At 45.8% G+C, this 15,538-nt stretch overlaps 1 protein-coding gene across 1 annotated transcript in view; it reads right to left on the bottom strand.

Moving 5' to 3' along the window:
- DOCK2 (dedicator of cytokinesis 2) overlaps positions 1 to 15,538 on the bottom strand; it is a 1,824,799-nt gene that overhangs the window by 1,162,683 nt on the left and 646,578 nt on the right. Inside the window, exon 25 of the mRNA XM_085617853.1 lies at positions 10,284 to 10,390. Within this exon, the coding sequence (XP_085473979.1) occupies positions 10,284 to 10,390 (107 nt within the window). The remainder of the gene's footprint in view (positions 1 to 10,283; positions 10,391 to 15,538) is intronic.

Here is a 15,538-nt window from a genome sequence, read left to right as displayed (position 1 = left end):
AAGACCTGCAGTGCTCAGGTGCGGCTGTGTGTGCGCCGGGAAGCTGTCTCATCCCGGGCTGCCACACACGACGGGGGGAGCTGAAGCCCTGTGAGTCCAATGGGTGTTGCGCGCCTGATTCTATATGTACAGAAGGGATCTCTAAGTCTCATTTAAGTCACATCAAGCATGAGGTGGGAGCACGATTTTAACAAATCTGCCTTTTGGGTTTTCTCCCAAGCTTGTCTTTTTGAACTAGCCCTACTAGTATAGTTTGACTCTTGGCACTGAATGATGCTACTCATGGCCTAATTATGACTTTTGGTGGAGCAGTGGTGAGGCCATGCCAAAAGCTGCGTCATTGATCCACGAAGGTCACCGCAGCCCGCCCACCAGATTACGACCACTTTTGTGGTCTAGTGGGCGGGTGGCATGGCGGTCCCGCTGCAGTACTTCTTTCAAAGGCAGCAGTGCCTTTAAAAAAGAGGCCCCACAATGGGAACACCACATTGGGTTCCTGCATGGCATGGACTTGAAATTCCATGCAGTGCAGGAACCTGAGTGCCTGCACACAGGAGGGGGGGAATTATGTGCCCCCTGCATGCATCCCCAGGCTGAGAGGGCACAGGGGGCCCTGTAGGGCCCTATTTGTTTCAGCACCTCCAGCCTTTTATATGGAGGCAAGACCTCCACGCACCGCTGGCTGTCCTGAAACTTGTAATATGCATGGCGATGCCGCAGCGGCACCACTTGCATATTACATAGTCTCTGTATGCCGTGCCACCACCAGGAAATGGTGGTTCCCTGGCCGAGCCAGCAGTCCAGTTACGGACCACCAGACTCATAATTTGCCCTCACTCTCCTAGTGCATGTGAAGGGACATTTAAACTCATAGAATGCTTGGCTAATCTCTAGTGGCATTTTCAATTTTTAAGAAATGCCACAATAATATGACATAAGAAAATGCACTAGAAAAATAAAAGTTAAATGGCACATGAGTGCCGCAATGTATATTCATACTTTCCACGTTAATGAATTTGAAAGACCGAACTTCAGACCTAGTGTTGCAGCTCTAAACGGAGGTGTGATGTGCTGCAGTAGCCCCGTGTCAAATGAAACTGCTTTGACATGTTTAAAAATTGATTGTTGACATTAGCTGTTAGCCATAAATAATGCATTAGGGTCCGGGTGAGAAATATAACCTGCAAAAAGTGGCAAGATGCCTAATATTTAGTTTGTTATGTCTCAGCAGTGACAGGATACCAAAGCTCTTTTAGCAGCATAAGCTAATGCAGCTTTAAATATGATAACATTCTGTTTGTGAATAAAGGTCTGCATTTTTCAGATGATGCTGGGAAAAAGCTAAAGAAATCGGTGATGCATCATTCTTATCTTATCTTATCTTAGGTGCAATTTGTAAAGCGCACTGACTCCGAAGCTTCCTGGCGCTGATAGACAGAATGAGAGAGGAGGGAGCATGAATGGCGGTATTCTAGCTACGGGGAGGGAAGAGGTGAGTTTTTAGGAATTTCCTGAAGTTCAGAAGGGAAGAGGAGGATTTGATTGAAAGAGGAAGGAGATTCCAAAGCACGGGAGCCAGGTAGGAGAAACGGCGACCGCCGAATTTCTTGGTTTTATTTTTAGGAGTGACTAGCAGATGACGGTGAGCTGATCGGAGGTTACGTATTGGACAATGAGGACGGATGAGAGATTTGAGGAATGCGGGGCCAGAGCAGTGAAGGGCTTTGAAAGTGAGGCATGCCACCTTGAAGCCTGCCCTTTGGTCTATTGGAAGCCAATGAAGGCTATGGAGCAAAGGCTTGGCTGATTGCCATCTGGGGGTTCCATGAATTAAGTGGGCCGCTTGATTCTGGACGACTTGGAGGCGATGTAGCAAGAATTGTGAGAGACCATGGTAGATGGAATTGGAGAAGTCCAGACGGGAGAGCACAAGTGAGATGACAGTTTGGGTAAGTGCCGCAGGGGGAAGAAGGTGGCGGACTTTGCGGATCCTCCGAAGTTGGTAAATGCAGGATGAGACTGCCGCTCCATTTTGGGCTCTAAGGGAGAGTTCGGTGTCAATGATTACACCCAGGCTCTTTACTGTTTTTGCCGGGACAGGGGGAGAACCAAGCTCCGGAGGCCAGAACTGCAGGCCCCAGTGGGCGTGACTGAGTCCAGGGAGAAGGAGCTCAGTTTTACCGGGGTTCAACTTCAATTGGTTCTGGTTCATCCAGAGTTGGATGTGAATCATGGCTGCGTGGAACGTATTGATGGCATGTGGTGAGTTGAGTGATAGGATGATTTGTAGATCGTCGGCGTAATTATAGACGATAATATCCCATTTCAAAAGAGATTGAATCAGTGGCCGGCGATATAGATTAAATAGAAGCGGGGAAAGGGAGGAGCCTTGGGGGACTCCGCAAGACGTGGGTTTTTTTTTGGCAGTGTAGGGACCCAGGCGGACCGCCTGTGTTCTTCCAGTGAGGAAGGACCTGACCCACTCAAGAGCAGTAACCTGGATGCCTGCCTGCTCGACACGGTGGAGGAGGATGTTATGATCCACCGTGTCGAATGCGGCCGACAAGTCCAGGAGAACGAGGGCTTGGGGGAGCCCCGCGTCCGCGTTGCTCCTGAGTGTGTCAAGGACTGCCAGGATGACGGCCTCTGTAGAGTGGGCAGGTCTGAAGCCGGCCTGATTAGGCTCAAGATGACAGGAAGATTCAATAAAGTTTGACAGGCACCGGGTTACGTGGGCCTCCATTAGTTTAGAGAAGTATGGGAGGAGGGAGATGGGGCGATAATTCGACGGCTCCGCAGGGTCGGCCCCGGGTTTTTTGAGGAGGGGCACTAGGATGGCCTCCTTGAAAGAAGTAGGAAAGATGCCACTGCTAAGAGACCTGTTATGTAAATGTAGGATACAATCTGGCAAGTTAAGGCATATACTCCGCAGGACGGACGGTGGACAGCAGTCGTTCGGGGAGCCAGATTTCACGCGGTTGGCAAGTTCCGCTAGGGAAGTAGGGTCTAAAGCGGGGAAAGTGGTAAAAGTCGAGGAGTTATTAGAGGAGATATCCAGTGAATGTGACTGGGGAAGGGGGGGGATAGATATTTTAATTTTTGTGATCTTTTCCAAGAAGAAAGAGTTGAGGGTGTCGCAAGCCTCCTGAGTGGGGGTCTGGGCTGGGAGGGTTCTGTCATCTGTAGTTAGCTCGTTCAAGACTCTGAACACCTCCTTAGATTTGTCGACCGCCGAAGAGATCCTGTTGGAAAAGTGTTCCATCTTAGCTAGACTGATGGCTGCTTTATAATCTTTACACGCGGCCAGATAGGACTGTCTGGCTGAATCGGAATAATCGCGTCTCCAGGTGCGTTCTAACTGGCGCGTTTTTAATTTCTGAGCCTTGAGGTCGTCAGAGAACCACCTATGGGAGTTCCGATGCCTGGTGCGGGGGAATTTGACTATTTATCAAAAATCAAATTCATTGGACAATATGGAGTTTTATTATACATACTGCAAAGATGATTTAATTGAAAGAAACTTTTCTGTCTTTACCTAAGAAACCTTGCAGTAGAAAGCTAGTTTTTCTGGCTGTCTTTTCCTCCATTGGTAGTAATATCATACTGATTATGTGTGAAAACACCTTCTTGGGAGACGACAATCAACTTGGTTATCCTGCCAGGAAGGCTCGAAGGAGAATTCATACGTCACTTAACTTAGAATGAAGAAGTGTGGAGTTAACAGGAACAGATGATATGACCAAGGGCCAAGATTAGGCCTGACCTTTTCAAATTTTTATATTAAAGAGGGACGTAGTGAGAGGAAGTGTTCTGGTGAAGGCGCGCTCTAGCTTTCCAAACAGGATGATGCATTTAAACCTGGCCACTTCTCGGACGCACGCAGGGGTGCGCCGCCGGTGCGCTGGAAGCGCGCTAAAGGCAAACCCGTCTGTGCCCGTCAGCGCCCCGGAAGCGACCCATGCCAGCCATTATGTCCATATGAGCGAAATTTGCAAGCACCGCCATAACTATAACTCCTCACAACTTCCATCCCTTAATACCATCCCCAGCTGCACACCGCTGAGCTTGGACACTCTAGGTCCCTCTGGAAACCGATGCACCTCCTGCAATTTTATTTTGAGGAATAATAAATCCGCCCCCCAACACTACTCTTAGCAGGTCCCTTCACTCAAGTCGGCACTAATAAATGCGCGCTCCCTACCAAAGCATGCTATTGATATATATGACCTCCCTGGGGAGGACGACCTTGATGCTCTGTTTGTAACAGAGACCTGGCTTACAGACTCTTCGGGTCCTGACATTTGGACAGCTATCCCTGAGGGCTATAAAATTGTACGGAAGGATAGACATGGGGGCAGAGGTGGTGGGATCGCTATTATTTTTAAAGACTGATATACTCTGACCCAACTGCCCCTGGTGAACCTGGAGATGGCAGAGATATTAGGATTTACCCTGGCTTTTTCTTCCAAAGAATCAATATCCGGGGACCTTACATACAGACCCCGGGCACATCTGCAGGATTCATTTCAGCTCTTTGTGAAATGGTATCCCCTTTGGTCTGAGCCACGGACACTGCATCTTGCTGGGGGACTTTAGTATACACATGGACTGTGATCAGCTAAAGGACAGCCATACACTGATGGAGAGCTGCACGGCCATGGGCCATATGCCTTCCACTAGGGCCCGACTCATTTGGCCTGGTATACGCTAGACCAAATATTCACATCAATTCCCCTTGATGTTGATCCTCCCGCTCCTTTGGTCTGGTCTAATCATTTTCTCCTTAGGTTCAGATGACCAAAATTCAGTAATATCCCTCTCCTGCACAGTTAGTGATCTCTGCAAAATCGGACTTACTGAACAACAAGCTTGAAGCCACAAGTCCTTCCCTGACTGACAAGATTAGCATTGATGTAGGCCTGGTTGAGGACTGGATTGAGTCCGCATTTCATTCTTTGGCTCCAGAAAGCGGCACCAATCAGCTTCGGTCAAAAGTGCCTAGTCCTTGGTTCACCCCGTCCTTAAAAAAATTGAATTTGGCCTGTAAACATAAAGAGAGGCTATGGAGGACAAACTACTGTCCAGCAGCCAAAGCAGGCTTTAAAGCAGAGCTAGGGAACTATTATAAAGAAATTAAAAAAGCAAAAAAAAACTATTTCAAGGCCAGAATCCTAAAGGCAGGCAATCACTCTAGAGAAATCTTCAAAATTGTAAAGTCCTTTTCCACGCCTGAAGTCGGTTTCCCTGCTCCCGGCCTTCTCGAAGCTCATTGAGAAACATGTGAACCAGCAGCTATCATCTTTTCTGAAAAAGAATTGCCCACCAGTCAGGCTTTCACCCTAACCACAGCACGCAAACCGCTATGTTAAAAGTGTCTGACTCCATCCGGCTGAGTCAGGAGCCAGGCGAGAGGGCATTGCTGATTTTGTTAGATCTATCTCCCTCTTTCGATACAGTTTTGCACCAAATGCTTCTGACTCAGCTCCACGCGATTAGCATCAGTGGTTTGGCATGGAAATGGCTAGCATCATTTTTAGAGGGGAGGGGGCAGGAGGTCTGGTGTCATTCCTACTCAGCTTCTTCTCGCTCACTGAAGGTTGGGGTCCCACAGGGGTCGGCCTTGAGTCCGACCCTGTTTAACATCTACCTTACACCCTTAGATGGTTGAATCATTGAGGCCCACATTTGTTTTGTATGCAGATGACACACAGCTGCTGTTTACATGGAAGAAAAACAAGCCCTGCCCTGGTACGTTAATCAGTTTTTGCCTCTCAGCCGTTTTCGGTTGGCTGGCCATGAACCAGTTGAAATGTAATGCTGGAAAGACAGAGCTACTCTTTTTTGGCAAGTATGCTGAGACTTCTCTGCAGGTCTTCTGGCCAGCAGACGCTCCCGCCCCTTCGGTGAATAACCTGGTGGTGAAAAACCTGGGGTTTAAATTGGATAACCAGCTGCTATTCTGTGCCCAAGTTAATGCAGTAGTAGGCACCTGTTTTCCTCTGCTGCTTCTTCTGTGGAAATTATTGTTCTTTCTATCCAGAGCTGCCAGACAACAGGTGATTCAAGCTCTGGTCATATCCAGTCTGGACTACGGGAATGGGCTCTATCTTGGCATGCCTAGCTATTTGATGGACAGGCTTCAGCTTGTCCAGAAAGCATCAGCCCATACCATCTTTGAGCTACCTTGAAATGAGCATGTGTCCTACCTTCTGAGGAGCCTTCATTGGCTCCCTGTAAGGAAAAGAATAATCTTTAAGACTCTGCTCATTACACAGAAAGCCCTATATGTAGCAGGACCAGGTTACCTCAAACGTAGGATTTCTTTCTATACCCCACGTAGAAATCTTCGCTCCTCTAACCTGCTGCTAGCCAATATCCCCAATTTTAAAAAGACTAGGTCGGGAGGTAAGGCTCTTTCCTACCTTGGACCCTTCCACTAGAAGAAAATGCCCCTCCATCTGAGAAACATTGAATCCACACCCCTGTTTCGAAAAAACTGAAAAACTGGCTTTTCTCTTGCTCCCAACCATTCTTTCACGCTGCTACCACTCAGCTTTAGCGCCAGGACACACCTTGGAGTAGCAATGCACTCTACACGTATCCCCACATAGACATAGACATACACAAGAAAGGGCACCCTAGACAGCTTGTCTTTGCCCAAACTGGGCAGCAGTCCAAACCAGTCTACGTTGGGTTTGATGGGATTTTCCCGCATTTCAATAAGGCAGCCCTGGGAAGGACATTAGGAGCTCTACACAATGAAGCTGGGATCCTGACATGCTCCCAACCAGAGCAGCATCTTGTGAGACAGTTTACAGTAAAACATGCACAAACCTAGGACTTAATACAACATTATGTGCCTCTAGCCTGCGTACTGGGGGCACATGACTAGGTGTACTTGGCAGTGGGCCTTTATGTAATCCTGCCAGACAGTGTCACAAAGGTGGACTGGGTGTTGGCAGGATTGGCCATCCTGACAAGATGGGTGGGGGTAGAGCTGTTACCTACCACACTTGCACTTTAATAGAGGCTGACTCCTGAACTCATAAAGAACGTCACACTATCCTTTTGTCACTACAGACATCTTGGTGCCTGGGCAAAGGAAGGAACAAGTTCCAGAACCAGATGTCATGGGGGGGGATTCAAGAAGTTTCTCACACTTCAAAATTGGCACTAGGTATAAATATTGGATCCTGAGACCCACTCTTCAGTACACTTCTGGACCTGTGGATGCTACAGAAGAAAGACTGCCCTGCTGCTTGAGGCCTGCCATGCCCTCTGAGAAGGAAGACCAGACCATATCCGTTCATCTCAGGTAGAGTGACTCCCAGGTTCACGTGGCAACCTCCTGTTCTGAGCTACAGGTACAAAAGTCTCAGAGGCTTCACTGCAACTGGCAAGCTGATCTGCTGCACTGGACCTGCCTGAACCTGCAATTGGACCTGCCCGAGCCCTACAGGCCTCTGCTGGAGTGGGTTCCATATCCCCAAGAAGTGTCTCCCCAGGTCATGGACCCTTGGCTGGCATCAAGTGAGCTCCTCCTGTAAAGAAAAGTAGAAATCCTGAAATGTTAGACTCTTTGTGATCGCAAGTGGGCCCATTAACACCGAGATCACGCTAGCCGGGACGACTGCCAACATGAAGCCCCAGGAGACCTGTTTCTTCACGCTGTGAGATCCGCACTTTGCGCTACAGCAGCGTCAGCCTGCGATGCCCACCAACGCAAAACTCCAGCAACGACTGCCCATGATGCCCAACAGGATCTTTGCGCTACAGTGCTAAGAATCCACAATGCCTGGCCTGCTCTTCAAGTTACAGCAATGACCAGCCGCAATGTTCTCCTTGTTCCTTGAGACCTCCTCCATCTGAATTGGATACATTGCACCAGACTTTGAAAATGTAACTGCTTCAGCAAGACTAACCTGTTCCTTGTATCTGGCCCACGCTCCATTACAGTCAGCCTGAACATATGACTTTTCCCTTGTCTAGCATGACCAGATGACCGTGAGTGGCACTTTATGCTTTTAGGCGCTATATTGACCTAAATCTTAAAATGGCTTATCTCCCATTCTACTGACGGATTTTTGGTATTAAAAAATATATTACATTTTACACTATTTTTATAACTTGATGTGGGATATACTTGTAAAGCCTGACTGCTTTTGTGCCATGCTACAATGAGTTGAACCGAGATTAATTTAGGAACTTTTTTTGGTTCACCCTGACAAGGACTGTGGCTGTCCCTTAAGAAGGGCTGACACCCCACAAACACCAACCCAATTTCTCACACATCCCTATTGTTCCTTGGGCACTTTAATCTTGAAGAATTCATATTTTTTCATTCTTTACTCATTTTCTGTTGAGTTGATCTTGTTTTAGTCATTATATATTTGTTTTTTTTGTTACATTAGTTTGGTAATTTTACTGCATACTATTTTATTTCTTGATTTCAATATTGTCTTGGTACTGCTTGGTACTTAACTCACATTTCATTAGCAAGACACCTCTGAGTTGTTTATTGCTAACAGGCGTAAGACATAATTTCTCATTAGAAATGTGTTATATCTAAAACTGCTCAAATGTATTAACTTAGTGAGAACCCAGAGCTAGTCCTCCCACTATCTTAATAATTCAGAATCCTGCTGAGATATGTAATAGAAAGCTGGGATTTTTGCTTTGTTTCTCCGAAAGCAGGAGTGGGTAAGGCATGAGCAGAGTTTGCATAAAGCTTGGCAACAGTTTAGGGAAGTCTTAGGAATTCTAATTTATATTGTCTGTAGAACAAAAATGGATGGGATCGTTTTCAGTAGAGCACCTGTCTGAGTCTGTAACAGCTGCAAGTTACGTTCAAGGATGGGAGCATACCAGATCAGAAGAATAGATCAAGACTTTTTTCTAATTACCAGATCAATTCTTACATGCCTTGATAGGGACAGACAAGAGAATTTTCTCAACTTTATCAAGAGTCTAGTTGAGTGGAAGGCAGCTAAAAGGCTAAATAAGACAGACTCTTGATCACGCAAAAGGGCAAATGGCACCATGTCAATTTTAGTAAAACCTTCCTGTATGTTGGAATTTATCTCCAATGGCTGGAGAGTGTAAAAAGTCCTAGTGACATAACAATCTTTCTCATCTGGAAAATAACTTGTGATATGTCTCCTCTGTGCACGGGCAGTGTCTATGGAGAGAACTGAAGCTGTTGTAAAGGGATTCCACGAACTATCCTCAAATGGTGATTATGCTATGGATCTCACTGAGAGTTGAGAGATGAATTACTACTAAATCTTGAACCCAGGACTTGGTGTCGAACAATACTTCCCTGATGTTTTGAAGACATTTAGAGCACCATGGATGAAGGTATTGACCTTTTTCTAAGAGTTGGGAAGTGGAAAGGTTTAATCTTTGGAGAACTGTGCTTTGGCACCATGAATAAATATGTAGTATCGCTTGCTGCATTTCTCTGATATGCCCCACAGGGAAATTTCACCAGCAAAGCTTGATGCTACTGTAGAAGAATGAAAAAGAGGTATCTGACCTTGTGTAGCCCTTTTTGTTCATAACTTGCAACCTTGCCCAATGAAAAATTCTGATCTTCAGCAACATTTCTAAGTCTGAAGGTAAATCTCTTGAAAGGGCTAAATAGTCAACCATTCCATGATGTTAGTCCATTGTTGGTTGGCTGCAGAGATTACCCTACCCCAGTCAATTATATTTCACTAGGGAAAACTAATAACACATAGCATATAGTTTCACTGCCTGTTTGACACAGCGGGTACCTGGGTTAAGGGGATCCATACCCCATTAACACACATTGTTTTTTCAGTCCGCATTAATTTCTATAGATTTTTTGTTTGTTAATCTCCCGATTAATACATCCAGTTATTTTCAGTTTTCTTTTCACTTTGGTACAATCCTTATAACAGTTTTCTTTATAGCACCATATGTATCTAAACATGTATGCAGTTAGGTGCTTTATGCTGTGGTTGTGGACAACATTTAATTTAGAAATGATAACTCTTCAGATGGAGAATTTTATGATTTTGGCTACTGTGGGAAGCGCAATTCAACAGTTTTATGCAGATTTGTATTTTTTAGGTGTTTGACAAAGATTTCATGGCATAAACATCATCATTGAATAATTGACATACAGTCATGAGAACTGCCAGATGTGAGAATATTCACTGTTCAAGTTTGTTGGCAAATAATTATTCATAACTTCCAGTTCAGGTCAAGTCAAGTACCAAACTGTTAAGTCAGATCAGGTTTACATATTTGAAAGTTACCTTGTTTTGTAAAAAGCTTGCTTCGGACAATCTCATTCATGGACTGTACTTTTTGTTGCTGCAGCTTGTCCGGTGGAATGCAGGTGTAAAATTCATACAGAAGTTGGCTGTGCATTGAGGAAAGAAAAGAACAGTTACAGACATGCTTCAAAAAGGGTGACATATAATGGAAACATTCTTAGTTGATTAATCTGTAAACAACAAGAAAGCACACAACAGAAGGACTCTTTTTCTGTAAGGATCTCCAGCTTTCAGGCAGGGGGTTACGTGCTATGGTAGCCTTCCATAACATTGTATAAGGGTGGCAGAATCTCCAGAAGCAAACTTCTTATATCATTTAGTACCATGCCTCAATGTTAAATACTTCCTGGCTTCTTGTTAGCAGTCTTAAAAAACTTACAAGATTATAGTTTACCAAACTAAACTACAGTTAACACACAAAGAATGTAAAATCAATTGCAAGTTACCACAGAGAAGGGAAAACATATAAGTCACTAACTTAGGAAAATGTTAAAGGGAAAATGGAGAAAATGGCTTTGATGCTTCATAAGACTTTATATAGTTTGGTTACAAATATTTTAACTGTAAACAAAAATTAACAATCAACATTAAACAGAGATTCTTTAGGTAAAACATTTCCCAACCACCTAGCAAGCACTTTTGATTAGAAAGGGTGGCAAACTGTAAATGCAATGGCTGAAAACCACAATATCCAGCTCTGAAGACCACTGCTCAGCATTCTAAAGATTTGCTTAAGTTACTCTTGCCACTCTTATAGAAAGAATAGGCCATGCTCAAGACTTACTTTGAGGGAGGGGCTTGTATGTGGGTGAGGCCACAGCTCACAAAGCATTGAGTTGAAAGAAAAAAAAGACTAATTGCCTGATTTAGATCTCGGCAGACGGGTTACTCCGTCACAACAGTGATGGATATCCCGTCCGCCGAAATATAAATCCCATAGGCATAATGGGATTTATATTTTGGCAGATGGGATGTCTGTCATCGTTGTGACGGAGTAACCTGTTTGTCGTGATGTCAATCAGGCCCAAAGTATTAAGCTCATAAAATCAAAAAGCATCTAAGCTAAGTGCTACAAAGTTTAAATAAAACTCAAGAATGAAAACTGGTGTTAACATCGTTAAACCATTTCATTTGTAGTAAATATACCAAACCATTAACAGAGAAATAGACTGCAGGCGATGTATATCTATGGGACAGAGTGAGAAGGTATTGCTATGGCATTTGTAGTGAGAGTGGATCCGATTTGTCCTATGGAAACAATTATATTTGGACTAAATTGCCTTTATTAAAGTCCAACATAAGCACTGTGGAATCTCTCAAGGAAAGTTTTTCCTCCATTAAGTTGCGTGGGATGATCGGATAAATGCATAAATAGATTTAGTAGAATAGACAAAATAAAACTCAACAAACAAGCCAGAGGATAACATCAGGGCAATGTCTCCCTCAATCCTATTGTATAAAGCCATATACAGGTATCCTAGCAGGTATGCTGTTAGCACCATACAACATCTTTTGTAAATCTCCCTGGCTCCATAGTACTTCTAGAATTCGGAGAGGCCAGAACATGAAGCCTATTGGCTCTTGGCTATGAAGCTTATTGGCACCTGGATATGCAACAGAGGACAGAAAGTATTCTAGCTTCTCCAGTCTTCTAATTCAGGCTCAAGGAAGGGTTGGCTTTTATGTAAGTAAAAAAAGCTTTTCTGGCCTTTGGTCCAGGGAGACAGGAATTCATTATTGATCCCAACTGGCGGTAAAAGGGTTGTGGACGCAGCATTTAATAAAGGAAAGATGTAATCCATGAAGTTCAGGCACCAATTTTAAATTTCCATAAATAAACAAGCAAATCCTTTGAAGCTATTGTGGGGTCTTTTTAATCAAAGGTTTAATTAATTCAAGACAAATGGAAAGGGCCTTCAGCAAGGCTGGCACCGGCACAGGGCATGGTATCAGATGTAGGATTTTTTATTACATTAAAAAAGAAATTAGGTTCAGAACCTGTTTGACGCTGGTGTATTCTTTCTTTCTGTAAGGAAAGCTTAGTTGTCCTGACCACGCTGTGCAAGTAGAGAAACAGAGAAGGGTGACTGAGGACATCATATTCTCATGCAGCCTTGTTTTTGCCAAGTGAAGGTCATGTTCGATGCTTGCAGATTTGCGGCATTTCTGAGTAACTTGAGCAAGCCTGGGGTTATGAGGAGTGGAGAGTAGGTGAACATATGAGGGAGCAAGAAGTGAAGATGGACAGATATGATCCATGAATTCACATTTGTGCACAGTCAAGTTGTGGTTTCTCCACTCCGGATCTTGCAAGTGACCTTGTGCGAGTGCGGGTGCGGGTGAGCACCGGCAAGCAGCAGCGAAGCAGAGCCGCGGGGGGCCAAGAACTGTGCTCCGCGAACCATGAGCTGAACCGGAGCCGTAACAAGATCCGCAGGAGGCTGCAGGAATCCAAGGTGAACCCCTGTGCGCTGCGAACATCAGGTGCAGCGGTGAGAGCAGTGAGAGTTTGGGAGAGGAGCGGGTCCTGGAGGGTCCTGGAGAGAGCTTAGACCTGACAGACCCGATAAATCTGGAACCTGCCAGAGCAACATCCAGCCAGCCCAGCCATGCATAACAGTTTAGATGCACTGCATTCAGCAGGGAGTAGGACGACAGCATAAAGGACAAAGCACCAGGTGTGGCCAGCAGGTGAGTGAAAAAATCTGTGAAAAAGCTGAACGCTCACCACCCCTCCCCTACATTCCTTCTACATTTCCTCATACCCTCATACCCTCATCATATCCCCCAAGCTGCCCGGACCTTGCTCAGTCCCATCAAACTTTGCGGAGGAAAGCGGAAGGGGTGTCTTCTCTTACTGGAAGCACACAGGACACAGGAGCACAGTGGCGGCGGTCACAGACAGGGGATTCAGTGTGAGCTGAGTGGCAAAGGAGCAAGTGGGGGTGCCCGCATGCAAGCACAAAAGGACAAAAGGGTTAAAGGCGGCGCAATAGTGGAGAAGGCTGCTGGGGGAAAGGCATCCCACTTTCTGGCCCAGCCTAATTAATCAGTGTAACCACATGGCGAGGAGAGCGGCCAAGGCAGCGCATGCAGTGGAGCGATCATATGAAACAGCCCTAAAAACTAAGGGAGAGACTTTTTTAAGAACCCCAAAACCCAGTAAGCATCTCCAATTCCTTCTCCTGGTGCGGGGAGGACAATGCTCAAGGGGAAATCGATTAAATCAAAGAGGATGGACACTGTCCTCGACAAAGAAATCCACAAGGGTCAAGCAACGAGGGTCACAAGGAGCACAGCAAAGAATTCCTTCAACAAGGGCTCATCACCCACTACTTTCAGACGGTGGGTAGCCTGCCACCCTCCGGCATGTCTGCCAAGGGGGTTGAACAGACGGAAGGGTCTGAAGAGCTCACACCCTCAAGCGCTCCGACCCGGCCAGGCATGCATCAAGCAGCTCGACATCAAAGAACACCCACTCAGGGGAGGCTATCTTCTGCCCAATGAAGGGGTACAGGACTGGGACATATCGGTACAGGGAGATGAAAACTCACCCCTGATCAGCGGGTGTAAAGCACAAGACACAGAGGGAAATAACACACTACATAAAGAAAGGACTGGTGTTTCCGACTCCGACTCCGAGAGGCTCTCAACAGTCGCTGGGACCGGAATGATGCCCATAGATCTGATACATAGCCTTTCACCAATTAAAGTTTTGATCCATCGGAAGCCATGGATGGCAAAGATCCAACGCATACCAGTCCACGTGACGTCTCACGACCAAGCCCAATGGTTTCATCATCTGGGCACTGACACCTCAACTCACCAGAGACAGGAGATTTAACCCACTCCTTCTTACAGAAGTTAGAGTAGACAATCGAAACAGCCTTGGATCTCACCCCCTCCTTACTGGGAGAGGGGAAGCGGCAGAAAACCAGGGCAATAGTCAAGTAGGGATGTCCGTATCGATAGACCAGAAAGATCAAGACGAGCAAGAAGATTCCTCTCTTTTGACAACGATCAGAGAAGCTCAGGAGTCAATAGCTAAGGCCCTGATATGGCAAGCAACTAAAATGGAGATCCAAGTAGACCTCCTACAATCAATATCCCAGTGCCTAGAGAAGCAGGGCTGTAAATTGGATGAAATGGAGCTAACAATCAAACACAATCAGACAATGATAGCCCGGACAAGCTCAAGCTCCAACATAATAGAAAAGTGTGCCGAATTGCCAGAAATATTGGGGACATAGTGGCACTAACCAAGTGCAGTGGCGAATCGTTAAAAAAACCAGGAATAACAGAAATATCGGACAAGGGCAACCCCAAAGTGACCTCCAAGGGCGAGCACGGCAGAGCAAGGAAAATGGAAACAAAAGCCTTAGAGAATGAGATAAACAGCCAAGAGATTCTGGCATCCCCGACAAAGAGTGACACCGAGGAAGCTCTGGCAAGTTCGGTTACAAGGGAAGCCGAAGAGCAGAATAAGATCATGGAGGGGGAAATAGAAGCCAGCACAGAAGCACCCCTGACAAGGAGGGCAAAGAAAAAGCTGAAAAAACAGCTGAAGAGATCAAAAATGGAAAGAATATCCATCCTGCTGGCAATGCTGAACAACCACAGACCGGAGGAGAAAAGCACCTCACTTCCACTCTTCCAAAGAAAGAGAAAGGGTCAACGTAATACAACGTGGCGGGGTTCAAGTAATCCAGGCTGACCAGGCGGACCTAACACATTTTGAAGTGTTAGCACCAACGGCCGTCCAGGCGATAACAAACAGGGTCAGCATGGGTAAGGAGGACGCCACCACACAAATCAGGCTCTATGACCTATTGGAACTGAAGGGCCACAAAGGCCCAATGGAGCACACCACATCTCCACCGATGGAGCTAACGCACATGGCTAGCACACTGGGAATTAAACAACAGGGCGGAAGAGGAACAACATTGGCGTACCCATATCAAACCCCCTCACAGTCCGAGATCGAACAGCAAGTGCAATGGGGGGGTCACACAAATAATACATTCTGTGGAACCACCTACAACAGACGAGGTAGTGCTTACCCCCAGGTACCACATGGAAGGGCCTCACAACATCTTAAACAGAACTAATATCCTCCGACTCTTTGGCCATATCAAATCACTGTCTCAGATTACATCGGAAAACATAGAATGGGTAAAGTTCTGAAGGACGCAGGGAGACAGCCACGATGACTTAACCATCCTGGGCTTTTGCGA

Source organism: Triturus cristatus, chromosome 7 (genome assembly GCF_964204655.1).
Source record: "Triturus cristatus chromosome 7, aTriCri1.1, whole genome shotgun sequence".
NCBI classification, from domain to species: domain Eukaryota; kingdom Metazoa; phylum Chordata; class Amphibia; order Caudata; family Salamandridae; genus Triturus; species Triturus cristatus.
The sequence above is the reverse complement of the archived record's forward strand: the minus strand, read 5'-3'. Positions and strand labels throughout refer to the sequence as shown.